General features: G+C 35.8%; 2 protein-coding genes across 2 annotated transcripts in view; both read right to left on the bottom strand.

Annotated features, from left to right (window-relative positions):
- Nucleotides 1–260, bottom strand: part of LOC115213155 (TELO2-interacting protein 1 homolog) — a 37,692-nt gene extending 37,432 nt beyond the window's left edge. The window contains exon 1 of the mRNA XM_029782090.2: nt 159–260. Coding sequence (XP_029637950.1) covers nt 159–175 — 17 coding nt within the window. The 5' untranslated portion in view covers nt 176–260. The remainder of the gene's footprint in view (nt 1–158) is intronic.
- A 2,981-nt stretch (nt 261–3,241) lies between these two features.
- Nucleotides 3,242–17,481, bottom strand: part of LOC115213081 (Fanconi anemia group J protein homolog) — a 57,084-nt gene continuing 42,844 nt past the window's right edge. Inside the window, exons 24-32 of the mRNA XM_029782000.2 lie at nt 16,907–16,942; nt 14,467–14,594; nt 12,134–12,198; nt 10,613–10,724; nt 9,037–10,261; nt 8,521–8,590; nt 5,868–6,005; nt 4,155–4,291; nt 3,242–3,581 (exon numbers count right to left, since the gene is read on the bottom strand). Coding sequence (XP_029637860.1) covers nt 3,534–3,581; nt 4,155–4,291; nt 5,868–6,005; nt 8,521–8,590; nt 9,037–10,261; nt 10,613–10,724; nt 12,134–12,198; nt 14,467–14,594; nt 16,907–16,942 — 1,959 coding nt within the window. The 3' untranslated portion in view covers nt 3,242–3,533. The remainder of the gene's footprint in view (nt 3,582–4,154; nt 4,292–5,867; nt 6,006–8,520; nt 8,591–9,036; nt 10,262–10,612; nt 10,725–12,133; nt 12,199–14,466; nt 14,595–16,906; nt 16,943–17,481) is intronic.

The following is a 17,481-nucleotide window of genomic DNA, read 5'->3' on the forward strand; positions in this document are numbered from 1 at the left end:
CGGCAACGTCATTGTTTCAGTGCTTGAGAAGAAGTGGTATTTGAAAGAAACCGTAAATATTGCTATAACAATTGTGAAAATACACAGTGAGAGATGCAAATATAGCACATAACAAAGTTAAATGGAAAAAAACGATAAATTATAAAAACATTTCTTACTCCGTAAAACCATCCATTCGAAGCAGTGTTGAAAATACACCGATATTATATTGCGGTGTAACGAAAAATTATTCCCGTTTTAATAAATGATCCACTTGACTGGATCCACGACCACAGGACAGAGAAGCGTGTAAATGTTGTTCTTTTTCTCTATTGGATTTAAGTTTTACCTTTACAGAATTCAAGCTGGTCATTGATAAAGAAGTAAGGTTCTTTTGTTTAACTCAGTCAGCTCTTGGGATGCACGGTTACCTGTATTGCTTGGTGTGTGCACATGTGGATAAACTTGCGCCGGTGTAGTAGGGGAATATGTTACATTAGTGTGCATATTCCATATGTATATGTCGCTGTGTGCGTTCAGCCTAGGAACCTCAAGTTGAGAATCTTTGGAGAATTTACAAATTTTCACTGTACATTTAACTGACTGTTTTTGGAAAATACAAAACAGTTTGCTCTTTCTTTCTTGGAGAACCCCAGCAATTCTAGGTTTTATGCAGATCTGTTGTTATGTAGCCCAATGTACCCAGGTATAAATGAAAATCTATAACCTGGATATAAGAGCTGTAGGTTTTCCAATTGTCCTCCATAGAAGTTCTCAATTTTTGACAAGATATTCACATGAACTGGACAGCTAATCTCTGTAACAGTGAATGACTATTACTTCTTGTCCTATGAACAATATCTAACCCTTTGTGCTTACATCAAATTCCCATTGTTAATGGAATGTTTCACCAGTATTTATTTTTAAAAGTGTGGGTATATTCTCTTTATGATGTGCCTTTGATATGGTCATCAAGATAATACTCCCAGTATAAATCATTGAAGATAGCTTTAGCGGCAATGTCGTGTCTAATGGGATGGTAGAATATTGCAGGCACTTTTTGGGCAGCTGCTATTGATGAGTGATATCTTGAGCACCACCAAGCACCATTCGAGTGTGATCGTTGACAGTGCTGCCTGACTGGCTCCTGTGCTGGTGTCTCGTAAAAAGCACCATTCAAGCATGCCCGATGCCAGTACCACCTGATTGGCCCTTGTAAAAAGCACCCACTACACTCTTGGAGTGGTTGGCATTAGGAAGAGCATTCAGCTGCAGAAACATTGCCAGATCGGATTGGAGCCTGGTGCAGCTTCTGGCTTGCCAGCCCTCAGTCAAACTGTCCAACCCATGCCAGCATGGAAAGCGGACGTTAAACGACAATGATGATGATGTGTATGTATAAAAGACATTTGTATGTACGTGTGTGTTTGAGATTTTAACTTTATTTTATAGATTGAGTCTTCTCCAACTTCGTATTTTGCTACTAGTTTCAGATCTTTGTCTTCTCTGAATTTCAACCTCTTGAGATCAGGTATCACCTCATCTTCTCATATTTTTTTCTTCTGTAGGTTACTTCCACTTGAATTGTTTAGCATTTCTTTGTCCAACTGCCATCCACCATGCATATCACACATCTGATCCAGTGCAGTTTTCTCTCTTGCACACTTCATCTGATTCCTCTTACTCATTCTTTTCGCTTATCTGCTTTTTATCCAGACTCAAATTTCATTTACTGTCAGTCAACAACCTGCATTTTTTCCAGTCTTTGTCTTATTCTATCTACTATGCTTTCAGAAAACCATCTCTACAACTAATTAGAACTATCTAGGTAAAGGAAACTACCAGTTACTTTAGGGAGCCTACCAAGTATCAAATAGAATTTATTTCACAAGTACTAACTACTCTTGTAAATGTGTCTTATAAAAAGTTTCTTCTGTGACCTTACCACATATATTGTGCCCCTATAATTTACATTAAGAACACTGTATGAAATTCTTATCTACTCCTTTTCTGTATATAAAGCTTGGCCACTTCCTAAATGGAAATAGAGTCCTGCCTTTTCTCCTAGTAGCTGATACTTTAATCTTTACTAAGTTTACTTTGTATCCTCTCAATTCAAGGCTTTACTTCCACATACAGAATTTCTTTTATACATCTTAGGTTAAGCTATGAGAAGTAGATCATCAGTATATAGGAGTTCCTTCAGGTAGCTGATCTTAAACTGCTTTGTTGCAGTCTGAAATCTATTATAAACAGTAAGGAAGAACTGATCCCTGATGGATACTTTAATACATGTTAACCCTTTTGTTACTAACCCAGCCAAAACCGGCTCTGGCTCTGTTGTAAAATGTCTTGTTTTCATAAGTTTTGAATTAAAATCTTCCACCAAGCCTTAGTCAAAATTTATGTTCCTAACACTAGCTTAATGATAACTAAGTTATTTTACTAAATTCTTTGTTATATTTAAAATAATTGAAAGAAACACAGAGCATCTCAAAATAAATACTGTAACGAAAGGGTTAAATTACTCACTGAAGTCATAACCCTCACCTTGTTAGTACATGGCTTGTGCATCTACATGTACCTAGTAGCTTGCTCTGTGTGAAGAGCTTCTCTTGTAATTGCTTTATTTAAAAAAAAAGTACTCTATCTTGGTACAAATCCAAACTGCGTCTGATCTAAGTTAATACTCTGCTAAAATCAGTTGTGTTACTTTCATAACTTTGTCCATCAGTTTGATGCCTCAACAGTTGTATTGCCTAGAACATCTCTTATTCCATCAAACCAATTGATGAAGATCCTGCTTCATCAACCGTTGGGTATAACATCTCCCTATATCACCTGACCAAGTTCTGTGTTCTTTACTTTGCCAAATTTTTTCAATATCTCAATGACTAGCCCCAATGGTCTTTCACCTTTCTCTGCCTTCATATGTTTAATCACACTTTTGACCATATTCATATAAAATCATAAACAATGACTCTAATTTTCTTTGGAGATCAAAACATTTCTTTATATACTGATTCATTAGAGCAAATCACAGGCCTTACCTTGTAAGCTTTTCACAACTCAGTGGCCTAGACTAGTGGATTACAAATATAATGGAGTGTTTGGGATAGGCTTCAAACTGTTGACTCTCTCGATTAGTAATTCAATAGGCTGTTGACTTAGTCAGAGGTGAATCTATCATACACCATGCTCCACAGGACAATAAGGCAGAAACCATTTGATGGAATACAAAAATAATTCTTTAACTATTCAATAAAAATCTTTTAAAAATTTATTATTTTAAAAATAAACCTGAGAAAAACATTAATTATACAAGATATGGAAAATTAAATATTAAAAAAATGTGATTTTATTCAATTAAAATATTTTATCACTCGAGAGTCATAATGTGCCATTAAGAGTATTGTATTACTGAATGAAGTGTATTGCCACCGAGTAGAGTAGTGAGTCATTGAGAGTTTAATAGTAGGTCATTGAGAGTAGTAGTATGTCATTGATGAGCAACAGGTGTTGTGGATATAAAAACAAAACCAGACGAATGATGTTTAGTCATGGACACTGTTGATTTTCACTGCTTCATCTAATAGCCATAACTGTGGGAAACAGAAAAGTGGAATACGTAAATATTAACAGGATTGATACAAACACAGTGTAGAGATGTCACTGAAACATGGGTTGATGAAACTAAAAATAGATACGACATATAATTATATGTAATATAGTAAACCATAAAATAAATTTTAATCAAAGTAAGAACATAGAGGAAGATCTTCTAAAAAGTAGAGAATGAATATCAACAATGATTCACAAGTAATTAATAGATCAAATTTCATTTAAGTTACACAAACTTTTATGATTCATGCAAATATATTTTTATAGAACTTACAGAATCAGATATCATAATAGGATATATTTATAGCCCACCAAAAACTAAAATGTGTTCTTGTATAATTCAAACTTCATACGAAGGTGGGAAAAATTTGGCAAGCCAGATACGAATGTAGGCTGTGGATGTCCTCTCCTCTGCTCCACAAAAACCAACATTTATATCTGGCATGCAAGTTTTAGCCACACCTTCATTTGGCTAGCTTGTCAGTGATGACCAGTCACTCTTCTCCATTCAGTGAGAGAGAGAGAAAGAGATATTAAAATATCTGATGTATTACCTGACCAGTGGGGTAATCAGTTGATCCTAATAATACTCTGACACCAAGGGTCTGTTTCGTTCCATGATTGCAAATGCATTGTAAATATTCTATGCAACATCCATATTTTGGAAACCAGCAACTATTTAAAGCAGCACCTGATAATAAAAATGGTGATATGAATAATGGTCAGCAGTGGTGATGGTGTTGTGGTGTGGTGTGGTATGGTGATATGGTGGTGATGTACTGTGGAGTGGTGTATGCACTGTAGAGATTGGTGTAGTATTGGGTTATCCCATAAATAATGTGGGTTTTTTTCAATTACATGAACTAAAAGTTGGAAGGGGATGGGATAAATTACCTGCATCAACTTGCTATAAAAGCAGGCAGAAATATTAGCTTAGCTTATTCTTAGTGCAAGATTTGATTTTAACAGTTATATTTTCAAAGCTATAATGGAAGTGACAAAGGAGCATATTTGGCATATTTTGCTTTATGAGTTCAATAAAAGCAACAATGCAACAGAAAGTGCGAGGAATATTAATATAGTATATGGGGATCATACAATAAGCATAATCCAGTGTCAATGGTGGTTCCAGAAATTCCGAGCCGGAAACTACAGCCTAGAAGACAAGCCTCATCTTGGAAGATCAGTAGAGATAGAGAAGGATGTCCTGCAAACCTTGCTGGAACAAAATCCTATCATAACTGTTGAGGAACTAGCAGAGAAGCTTGGATTTGGTCATTCAACCATTCATCAACACCTGCATGCCATTGGAAAAGTCAGAAAATTGGGTCAATGGGTTCCTCGCAAACTTTCCAAGTCTAATCATGAGCAGAAAGTGAATGTGCACTTTTCTTTGCTGTCACATCCCACGAATGAACCTTTTTTGGACCGAAAAGTGACTGGTGACGAGAATGGGTTATCTATAAAAATGTCAAGTGTGGAAGACATGGGGCAGGGAAAAGAGAAACACTAGTACCCAATGCTAAAGAAGGTCTTCACCCACGTAAGGTGTTGTTATCTGTTTGGTGGGATATGAAAGGTTTAGTCCACTTTGAACTTTTAAACTCAAACCAAATGATAACAAAGGAGATCTACTGTGAGCAGCTTAAGCGGCTTAGGTCAGCGCTAGAAGAAAAACAACCATCTCTGGTTTCAAGACAAAAGGTGTTCTATCATCAGGATAATACTCGGCCACATACAGCGAGGATGACATTCCAAAGGCTGGAGTAGTTTGAATGGGAAACGATGCTCCACCCATCGTATTCACTGGACATTGCCCCATCTGATTATCATTTATTCCACAGTCTTCAAAATTGTTTGGATGGAAAAAATATGAATTTTGCAGACAAGGCCAGAACAGTACTGGAGGAGTACTTTTTATTACAGAGAAGTGAATTTTGGAAAAGGGGCCTTGCAAGTCTACCACATAGATGGAATAACGTTGTAGAAAATGAAGGAGAGTATATTTTAGAATAAAAAAGAACATTGTTTATCTTAATTTTGAAAAATAAAAGTATAAAAAACCGCATTATTTATCGGATGACCCAATATATAGGGTGTCTGTGTTTGTGTTTGTGGTATCCTGTGGTTTGTTATAAACTGTATTGATATAGTGTGTTGTGGAGAAACATATGTTCTGATATTTTATTGTATGGTTATTATACCATGTTTAGAAAGAAAAGAGACACAGATAAATACAAAGCCAAACTATTTGAAATTTAACTGACCATTGCCAATCTGAAATTTCATAGTTGAGACACTGTGTAGCTGGTCGCTGGTGTTGGCCGCTAAGTAAAGAAACACACGTTGCATATCTGTGAAAATATCTTTTACCAGTGGTGGCAATCTTGACCGTTTTTCTATATCTGTATAAAATAAGAAGAAAATATGAAGGGACTGAAATAATTATAGTACAGGATTGATTACCTGATAAATCTGAGAGACCAGATCAAACCAGACAAAGCCAGAAGAAATATACAAGTCAATACTGGATCTAACCAAATTAGATATTCTGATTATTTAATCTCTGGTTAATACTGATTTCTAAATATGACACAAAGTTACAAATCTGTAAAGGTAGAGTATAGTTAATTTCATTGACCCCAGTATCTCCTGATACTCAACCCAGGAGGAATGAAAGGCAAACATCAACCATGACAAGATTTTAAACTTGATAAAAGAATGTTATTTAAATTCTAAAACTATAAAAATATTTTAATTGGTGCTTTCTGATTCTGGAATCTGTGGCATCTATACTATAATGGAAAAAGCTGCTTATTAATTAGGTATGTAACAATTACTAAAAGAATGCAATTATTAAAGGGTTGATCGTCTGGAAATATTTTTATAATTCATTTTTATAATATTTTTATAATTGCAGTATGGAAGATGTTTGTAACCCATTCAAGAACACACAAAAACGATTAGTTTCACTTCAACATTTAATTTCATTTGTATCAAAATATATTCATTGCTTTGAAACCACAACCTGTTCACTGACAAAACTTTGTGCTGCATCACTTTTGTGAAGTTTTGTTAGTGAACAGGTCACAGTTTCAAAGTGACAAAAAAAATTATAAACACAAATGAAATTTTAATGATGAAGTGAAACTAACAGTTTTTGTGTGTTCTTGAATGGCTTACAAACATCTTCCACACTGCAATTGTTTTTGTTTCAGCACATGATCTCAGATCAAGTCACTTGCTATGCAAGTACATCTCTGTAATTTTTAAAAATTACTGTGGATAAATGCCAGCAATGACCTTCTCAGGCTCTCCAATATTTTAATTTCTAAACAGAAACAATCGGGGGCAGGAAGTGGGGTTGCAAAAAATTCATAATTTCTCAAATTTTCTTTTTTATAGCATATAATCGTATTTATGGAGGGAAAAATATTGAAAAGCATCAATACATGCAAGTGCGATAAAAAAAAAAAAAGGCGGGTTGTCCTTGGATGTGCTAGAAACAACAGCCAAATCACCCTTAAATCACTTTGAAAATATTAACCATTTAAAAAACTTTTTTTTACCGAAAATGCTCTTCCCATGGTTTTGAAGTGCAAAAAAAAATTGATCAAAATAGGTCTGGAGTGGGATGATGAGGGAGGGGAGCATAAAAAAAAGAGTTTGCAAAACTTTTTTCATACAACAATGCCCCCTCCCACCACTAACCCCATCATTTCAAAGGTTTTGGTTTAAAAGCGCCAGTTTCTGATTCAGGCACAACATCAGCAATTTTGAAACCATAAATAGCATTTGTCTGTTAGTTCAGCATGATTCCTGACTATGAGGTAGAATAACTTGACTTTGCTACGTCATAGATGCTAGTTTGACCCTTACCAAGTTGAACTTTAGCAATGTGAAAGCAGTGAAGAAACATTTACACACACACACACACATATATATATAAAGAGACTGAATGATCATTTAAAGGTGAAATTTGAAATCCCAGTCAATCCAATATCATCAATAGATTCTACTCTAACAAATGTATAGAGTCCCACCATCAGTAAACAGTTTACTCTTACTCTTTACTCTTTTACTTGTTTCAGTCATTTGACTGCGGCCATGCTGGAGCACCGCCTTTTTAATCGAGCATCTCGACCCCGGGACTTATTCTTTTGTAAGCCCAGTACTTATTCCATCGGTATCTTTTGCCGAACCGCTAAGTAACGGGGACATAAACACACCAGCATCGGTTGTCAAGCAATGCTAGGGGGACAAACACAGACACACACACGCACATATATAGATACATATATATGACGGGCTTCTTTCAGTTTCCGTCTACCAAATCCATTCACAAGGCTTTGGTCGGCCCGAGGCTATAGTAGAAGACACTTGCCCAAGGTGCCACGCAGTGGGACTGAACCCGGAACCATGTGGTTGGTAAGCAAGCTACTTACCACACAGCCACTCCTTTTGCTTTTTTTTATACATTACTCATCATCATCATTATTTAATGCCTGCTTTCAATGCTGATATGGGTTGGACAGTTTGACTGAAAACTAGTAAGCTGGGGAGCTGCACCAGGTTCCAATCTGATTTGGCATGGGTTCTATAGCTGGATGCCCTTCCTAACACCAACCACTCCAAGAATGTAGTGGGTACTTTTAATGCGCCACCAGCACATCCATTTATGTGACACCAGCATCAGCTATGACTGTGATCTTACTTAGCTCAACAGGTCTACACAAGCACGGTATATCGCCAAAGGTCTTGGTCTCTTGTCACTGCCTCTGTAAGACCCAACACTTGAACATTGCTTTTTGTGTACCACCAGCATGGGTGCCAGTCAGATGGTACTGGGGTTCACCAATACTAAATTATATATCTATATATATATAAAATATACACAAAATAAGAGAAAGAGACACTTACTGCTATGTACAGAAAAAAGATTCCGATGGCAATTCTTGCAGAGAATGACAAGTTCCTCTTTATGCTTTTTCTGTTGATGGGAAGAGAGAGAAGGAGAGAGGAAGACAGTAAGTAGCAATAAGACACACAGACATACACAAAAGCATTTACAATGTATATTTCACTGTGTAATCTACACATACAACCCAAGTTAACAGTTTCACACATACGCATACAAAAATGTAGACACTTTCTCTCTCTCTCCATTTCTCTTTCACATACACACACACTTTTTCTCTTTTTATCACAAGTATACTCAGCCTCTTTCTTACATGCACACATGATCTAATGCATATGATCTAATACACATATACATGCATATTCGATTTTTCAATGCACATCACCACTATTCATGATAAAGGCAACACCAACACCACCAATAGCAACAACATCACTAATATTAATAACAGGAACAACAACAACACTATAAATAGTAACAACAGCAATAATGACACTAACAGTAACAACACTACTCACCTCTTCTGCTGAATCATATGCGATACCTCTGGACTTTTTGTTATACTTCACATGGTTACTTGAGGGTCGTCGTTTCCGTCCTGCTGAGTGTTTCAGTTTCAATTCCTGGGACTCAAATGACAGAAGCTCTGCAAAAGGATCTCTATCAGCAGATGACAGCCTGTGAGAACCTTGCAGATCGTTCTTTGCACTAGTTTGTGTAGAAGACACATGTGGATGGTTGGAAGCTGCTTTGAACAAGGGACATCGTTGCAGTTTATGGTTCAACTGTGTTGAACTGTTTGTGTCTTCTATTTTATTGTTGTCTCCTTTTGGCTCTTTTTGTGAAGAAGAAGAAGAAATTACAGAGGAAAAAGAATCAATCTTGGTGCTGTTTTCAATGAAGGTCATTAAGTCTGGATCTTCATTGAACATTTCTGCAGAAGACTCCAAAGAAGATTTCTGTGGCACTCTCAATGTTGAATGTTTTCCTTTACCCATCTTTTTTAATGTTTCATTCAAGTCATTTTCAGCTGCAATCTTATTTGGTGAGGAACTTGAAGATTCTGACAGTTCATCAGACCAGTTAAATTCTTTTGTGATGCTCTTTTCAGCCTCACTTTCAACCATTGATAAGAGCTCAGCATCATCTGTAGAATCATTGAGGTCATTAAATAAAACAGGACTGCCATTCTCTGAAGAGATCTGCGAGCATTTGAGTATAGTCTCAGTATTACATTCTGTGTCCTTTCCACTGATTTCTGATTTGTGAACTTCAACACACCCAGCAGCCAATTTGGAATTCTTTGACTGGCAATCTTCTGTTGCTTTCATCTGGGCCTTGGATTTACTTGGAGATATGTTTGTTAAGCCAGAATCTTTGGAGGTTTTACTGTGAGAACAGGAGTTGACCTCATCTGATTGCTTAGATGTCTCTGGCACCAGTTCTGGTTGATGAACCAAAGAACTGAAGTGCTTTGAAGACTGAGGCACCGTTTCAACAAAATCTGCATCTGACTTACTACTGGGAGAACAAGCAGCAAGGACACTGGAAAGTTCTGCATCCTGGGCAGGTTTATTGGAATCTTCTAAGTGACCTTCAGGTGTGAGATTATTTTTATTTGGCTTGCCTTCAGGATGAACACTATAGCTGCGCTTAGCTATAGGTGTACTAGACAGGATGGGCTCCATGTGTAAATTGTCTGATGATGGGCGGTTATTTTCAATACTATGGGAAGATTTTTCTCTAAAAAGAAAACCAACAAAAAAGAAAATAAATCAATGCTACATATAATCCACAGAAATAGAGGCAGGCAGTAAATTAGGATTGGATTTAGAGGTGTGTTAAAATATGGGTGGATTAAATAAGGATACAGAACTTCTTTATGAGATTAGATATGGCTCTTTCAGGGTTGAATTTCAAAAGAAACGAAATGATCCATCAAAGTTGCTAATGTGAGACTCAAACACATTTTAAGATATGATGATGACATTATTTAATTATAAATCTTTTATTCTGACATTTCCCACATCTTAATACATTTTTTGTTGAGATGGGGGTCTTTCTAAAACAGCAGTTGGAAAAATAATTACTTACTGTAATGAGCTGTTTGCTTTCATTTTATCTTTCATAAATGCTGTCAGAGACTGCATAGCAACTGTGTAATTGGGCTGGGACTTCAACATGTCACGGACCCACTTCGATAAACCTACAGAAAATGAACAAACATATATATATTGCACATATTTGAATACATATTGTATATAAATATGCATATATCCTCTAAGTGTACAAATACACACACACACACAAACACGATTGTGTGTTACAAAGTAAACTTCACAACAACTTTTCTATGCTTGCATAGGGTGGGTGGGGTTTATTGAAGCTGATTTTCTATCGCTGGATACCCTTCCTATGGCCCACCCTCTGGGTTCAGTCCAACAATACAACACCTTACGCAAGTGTCTTCTACCATAAGTTGTAGTCACCAAAGCCTTGTGAGTGAATCAGTAGATAGAAACTGAAAGATGCTCTTCGTAAGTGTGTGTGTGTCTGCATATATCATCCCCCGCACCCTCTTGAACTGGCATCATGTGATGGTTGTAAGTAAATGTCACCATCATACAAGTGATGCTTATTTGATTCAGGTCTACTATGACAAATAAGCCTCACCATGGGTCAGTGACAGGAAGGGCATCCAGCTATAAAATACCTTCATTAAAGAATTCTGCCAGACCCATGCAAGCACAGAAAAGTGAATATTATGATGATGATGATGATGACAGTGTCATGTAAAAAGTATCCAGTATACTCTGAAAAGTGGCTGGCATCAGGAAGGGCATCAAACCAAAGCAGACATTGAACCATGATGCAGTCCCTTGACTCATCAGGTCCTGTCAAAACCACCAAACGTATGCCAGTACGGAAGGCAAATGATGATGATGATAATATATAGACACAAGCAAGTTCCTGCTGTTTTGGTATCATCATAGGCAAGCATCTTCTACTACTGCATCAAACTGGCCAATGTCTTGTGAGTGGAATTCATAGGTAGAAATTGTATAGATGCCCATCATTGTGTGTGTGTGTGCATGCACATTCTTTTGATATTGTCATTGTTTACAACTAGGCAACTATTGAACAGTTCATTGTTTGTAAGGTGATACTGCTGCTGCTGCTGATGATGATGATTATCATCATCATCATCATTTAACATCTGTTTTCCATGCAGACAGTTTTACAAGAGGTGGCTAGCTGGGGAGCTGCCCAGGTGCTGATTACCTTTTTTTGCATGGTTTCTACAAGCTGGATGCCCTTCCTAATGCCAACCACTTCACAGAGTGTGCTGGATGCTTTTTACATGGCACCGGCAGAGGCACTTTCACAATGTATTTGTAAATATGTATAAATATATATAATCTTTATGTTGTGTGTGCATAAATAGACACATATACACACGCATTTGTGCATAATCTATTCCTTCTGTTTACAAACTCTTTAAGATCACAATAGTACAATATGGTGCCATTAGCAACTACAGTTTTAACAACAACTATGAATGACAGCAATAGCCTTAACCTCAATATAACAACAACAGAGCATATAAGTACTCACCTTTATGGTATCTGTTGCCTTGTAGGAAACGAGAATCAACCAAGAGCAGGGCACCCCAGTCATTTCTGCAGATAGAAAGTGAGAAATTCATGTGATATTAAAATTAGATTGCAGGATCATAGTCAATCATTCAACACTAACCTCACAGTCCATTATACTACCTATTATTATTATTATTATTATTATTATAAGAGGGAATATTATTCCAAACTTACAGGGAAAAAATTCAATTTAGAAATACTAAATCAAATTTCACAAAATATAATATATATATAAATTAGAAAAAAAACCCACCTTTTATCAATTCAATAATGAAAAAATTAAATTATACCATTAAGAAAAATTACATCTTATAGAAAGATTAAATATAAGATAAAACAAATCATTAGTATATGTTTTATCTTATATTTAATCTTTCTATAAGATGTAATTTTTCTAAATGGTATAATTTAATTTTTTCATTATTGAATTGAGAAAAGGTGGGTTTTTTTTCTAATTTATATATACATGTGTTATATATATATATATATATATATATATATATATATTCAGCAAGAAACCTACTATAAGATGGCAACATCTCCATTTCGATTTGCTCAAATGATATTCTATTATAAGTGATAATGGTTAAGGCATTGGATTAACAGTATTGTTAAAGCATGGAAAAACTGTCTAGTTCTGGCTCCTTATGTTCTGAGTTCAATTCCCACCAAGTTGAGTTTGCCTTTTATTTTTCTGAAGTCAATAAAATGAAGCACCAGTCAAACACTGGGGCTGGTTTAATTAATTAATTAATTAATATTGAGGTGTCTCCCAGGTTTCTTCAAGTAAGAGACTACAATTGAAAAAAACAAATGGATCTTCTTAGTGCTGCTTATATTTTAAGGGTGGATGAGGGTGTAAATATCAACAGCTGCAGTTTACCTGTAAAGAGCAACAACTCCAGGTATTATTTAGATGAGAATGAGAGAACAATGCTATAATTAATGGGATATTTGGTGTATCCATCATTATAGCAGGCACAAGCTGGCAGAGACTGTTTGGCTCTTGTTTCATAGATTCAAGGAGGTGGGAGCTTAAATCTCTCTTGTTGTATAGAACATTACTCTTTCTGAATAACATTTCTAAATGATTTCGTAACTGAGAGACCTATGTATTATGAGATGAAGGGATGAAAGATAAATCTCTTTCTCTATGACACACTGTTCTACCTGAAATCAAATTTCTAGCTATTCTGGTGACTGAAAAAGTCATTTTTATGCAATGAAGAGGACAAGAGATAAACCTCTGCTCTTGACTATAATAACAGGTGGTGTAAACAACAATACTAGACAGTCTAAAGATATATCACATAGCTAGGTGAATTTAGGTAATGTAGAATAAATGATCTACCTGCAAATATACAATGAAACAACAGCAGCAGATATGAACTTAATACTTTATGACCTATCAAAGATTTTTTGATGAAACCAGGATATCTATGAATCCATTCATCCATCTGTGAGGAATAAGCATCAAATTATTTGCTATTGTTGGTTGTATTGACTAGCGTTATATCCATGAGGAGATTTATGCTTTATTCCTTCATCTCACGGAACTGGTTCACAGTATGAGATCCCTCATTCCACTTAATCTCAAGAAGCTTTGGTCTCTTTCTTACTAAATTCTTTCAGAAATGTTACTTCAGTCAGAGCAGTTCCCTATAAGTAGGAGATTTATCTCTCACATCTTTAAATCTATGAAACACAAGTCAAGTATTGTCTTTTGATGTCCAACATTGGCTATGATGACAGATACACTACATATCTCTGTAATTATAGAATTTCTATTATTAGGGTTGCTGTTTTTCACAAGAGACAGTACTCAGTTTCAGTTTTATCCGATAAAATGAACAGAAAATCTCACTCTGGATACAACTCAAGTTTATAGAAATAATGAGGGAATAACTAAGTGCTCACTCAGACTGCTAGAAATACCAATTAAATCTTCTTCAAATCACACCCTATCATCTTAGAAAAGAGAGGACATATTAAGTAATATAAATCAAGATACACTATGTTTGATATAAAGACAAGTTGGTCATGAGTAGGAGACCTTTAATAACAGGTCTGCTAAATCATAGCTGGTCTAATCCAGCAGATCTAAAGCTAAGCCACAACTCCATTCATTGCCAGATGTACTACTTACTTCTGATTGCAAAGTGTTCAAAAAGCCTGAATATGGGTTCATATTAGTGTTAAATGGTCATATGACTAACTTGAACCTACATCTTCAGCCAGACAAATACTGTGAAATATTAAAATTTCTAAATGAAAGATGTCTTAAAATCTTACTTATGTCGAATGCATCTGCCAAGGGCTTGGTTTAGGGCACGGAAAGCCTGGATTTCTAGCCAATCATTTCCTGGAAGTAGGTTCTTGGTTCTTTTGTGTAGTTCATTATACTCCTTCTTTAATGAAACCTGAATATATGTAGAAGGAACACTTGAAGTAATTATGTTTCACCAGCTCTCTTCCTTTCAGTAACAGAAAACAAACATCAAACAACTCATCTATCACTGGAAACACCCCCACTTCTTGTCATGTGCAATACTTCAGAGCTGCATGATGTAAAATAAATCTGAAGAGATCCTATAGTAAAGACGAGTAGATGCGTGCTGCATGTAAGAGGTAGGATAAAGGGAAACCTCAACCAGATTCCTCACATGTAAGAAAATCTTCATCCTCATCACTATTACTTTAATGTCCAGTTGTCCATGCTTGCATAGATCAGACAGAATTCGTTGAGGCAGATCTTGTATAGCTGGATGCCCTTCCTGTTGCCACTCTCACCTATATTTAAGTATTGTAACAATCTCCCTAGTCTACTTGGCTTGATGGATCTTCTCAAGCACAGCATATCGTCAAAGGTCTCAGTCACAAGTCATTGCCTCTGTGAGGCTCAAAGTTCAAAGATCATGCTTCACCACCTGGTCCCATGTTTTCCTGGGTTTACCTCTACCACAGGTTCCTTCCAAAGTTGGTGATTGGCACTTCTTTACACAGCTATCCTCATCCATACACATCACATGACCATTGAAGTTGTCTCTTTTGCATACCACATCTGATACCTCTTATGCCAACAGGCACACTGACATTGCACAACCAGCAAAGCAAACTGGCTTCATTTCTTTCAAGCCTACGAATGTCCTTGGCTGCCATGTAGCATAGCATGTACAGTCATCATACAATTGGCCTTTCACTTCGAGTGATAGCCCCTTTGTTGCCAGCAGAAGTAGGAGCTCTCTGAACTTTGCCCAGCCTAATCTTATTCTCACAGCTACGCTCTCAGAGCATCCACCTGCACTACTAACCTGGTTATATAGATAATGGATGCTATCTACTGCCTCTAGCTTGCACCCTTGGCATTTATTGGATTTTTTTTCTGCACATTTTCAGCATTTATTGTATATGTGCATCTTCCACATGCAAAAGCTATTTTCCTTGTTAGCCTTCCTCTGATATTGCTGCATCTTTTGTGCGTCCAAAGCTTACACCATGTGCATTTTATGGAGTTTCTGCCTATGCCTTTTCTACAAACAGAGCAGGGCCATCTACCTGAAGGGACTTGTGATTTGTCTGCTTCCCACTACTTACTAAGACTTTGGTTTTTGCTAGCTTAACTCTAAGGCCCTTCAATTCTAGACCTTGCTTCCATATCTGGAACTTCTCTAGTTCTGGTAGTATATATATATGTGTATATATGTATGTATGTATATATATATATCATCATCATCATCATCATCGTTTAACGTCATATATATATATATATATACACATATATATGTGTGTATATATATATATATATATATATATATACACACACACACATACATTATATACATACATACATATATTCATGCACATATATATAAATACACACACAAACACACACATATATATACACACATACAGTATCTCACAGAAATATGTACATCTCTAAAACATTTCAGTAAAATTTTCATTACTCTGATAATATCGAAGAAAATCAAATGAAATTTATACTGAATAAAATATATTATACATGCAAACATTACACAAAATTGGAACACAAAATAATAAACATTTTCAAAGATATGAACGAAATATTCATTTTCAAGCATTATAAAAATATGAATACTCTAAAGGATTATTTGTTATATTCAATATTTGGTGTGACTGCCCTTGCTTTCAATGACTGCATTAAGTCAGCTAAATTTCCAAGTATAACTGATGAAATTGACCTCCATTCATCCTGAATGATATTTTTCAACTGTGTTACATTGCAGGGATTTTTCTCAACAACTTTCCTTTTCAAAACACCCCACAGATGTTCTACTGGGTTTAAATCAGGTGACATGATAAAAACTTAGTCATCATCTTTGAAGTGTGTTTAGGGTCATTATCATGTTGGAACATGGAATGTCTTCCTAGTTTCTTGAAATAACCTAAGAACAACAGAATGGACACATCTGTATGCCAATGCACTAATTCTCATAGCTGAATCTGTTAAAGAATTAGAGAAATAATTCTTAATGTGGAAGCCTACAATCAAGAGGCTTCAAGATAAATCTAGCTGAAGCAAAAGTTTCAGTTATCAGGAGAGAAAACAAAATTCAACTACCATCAGGGGGTGGTCGTTGCCATACTCAATATGCAGGAAAGAGTGAAGCTGATACATAGGTAAGTAGGTAGAGAAGAAAAAAAGATGAAGTAAGATTGGTATCTTCAACCAAGGCAGAAAGTTTCAACTTACCTGAATATCCTTCACATTAGGGTAAGGGATTCCAACCTGGAGAAAAAAGAAATGACATAATATACTTGGAGATGTGTTTGTGTGTGTATGCAAATTCTGTGTGAATTAGGAAATGGTGGCAATTGAAATTTTGTAAATAGAATTATAAGCTTTCACTGTATAATTACTGTAGAAAATGGTCTAATATTATGGCATATAAACCCCTATAACTGAAAAAAAAAATGGACATTAGCATGCATGGGAATTGAACCTACATCTCTTATTTTCAAGATAAGTGTGCTGACTGATTGCACCAATGTACCAAGCCTTTTCTTCCATTCAGTTTTGGAACTATGGTATTATAGCAGTAAATATGTAAACATGTGCAAATTCTGTGTGAAGTAGGAAATGGAGGTGACTGAAAATTTTGTAAATAGATCTATAAGCCTTCACCATTTATTGACTATAGAAAATAGTCCAATATTAGGGCATATGAAGTCAGTAATAGAAAAGAATGGACATTAGTGTATCTGGGAATCAAAGCCACACCTCTTATTTTCAATTCCCATACATACTTATGTTCGTTTTTTTACCAT

This window comes from Octopus sinensis, linkage group LG6, assembly GCF_006345805.1.
Source record: "Octopus sinensis linkage group LG6, ASM634580v1, whole genome shotgun sequence".
NCBI lineage: Eukaryota > Metazoa > Mollusca > Cephalopoda > Octopoda > Octopodidae > Octopus > Octopus sinensis.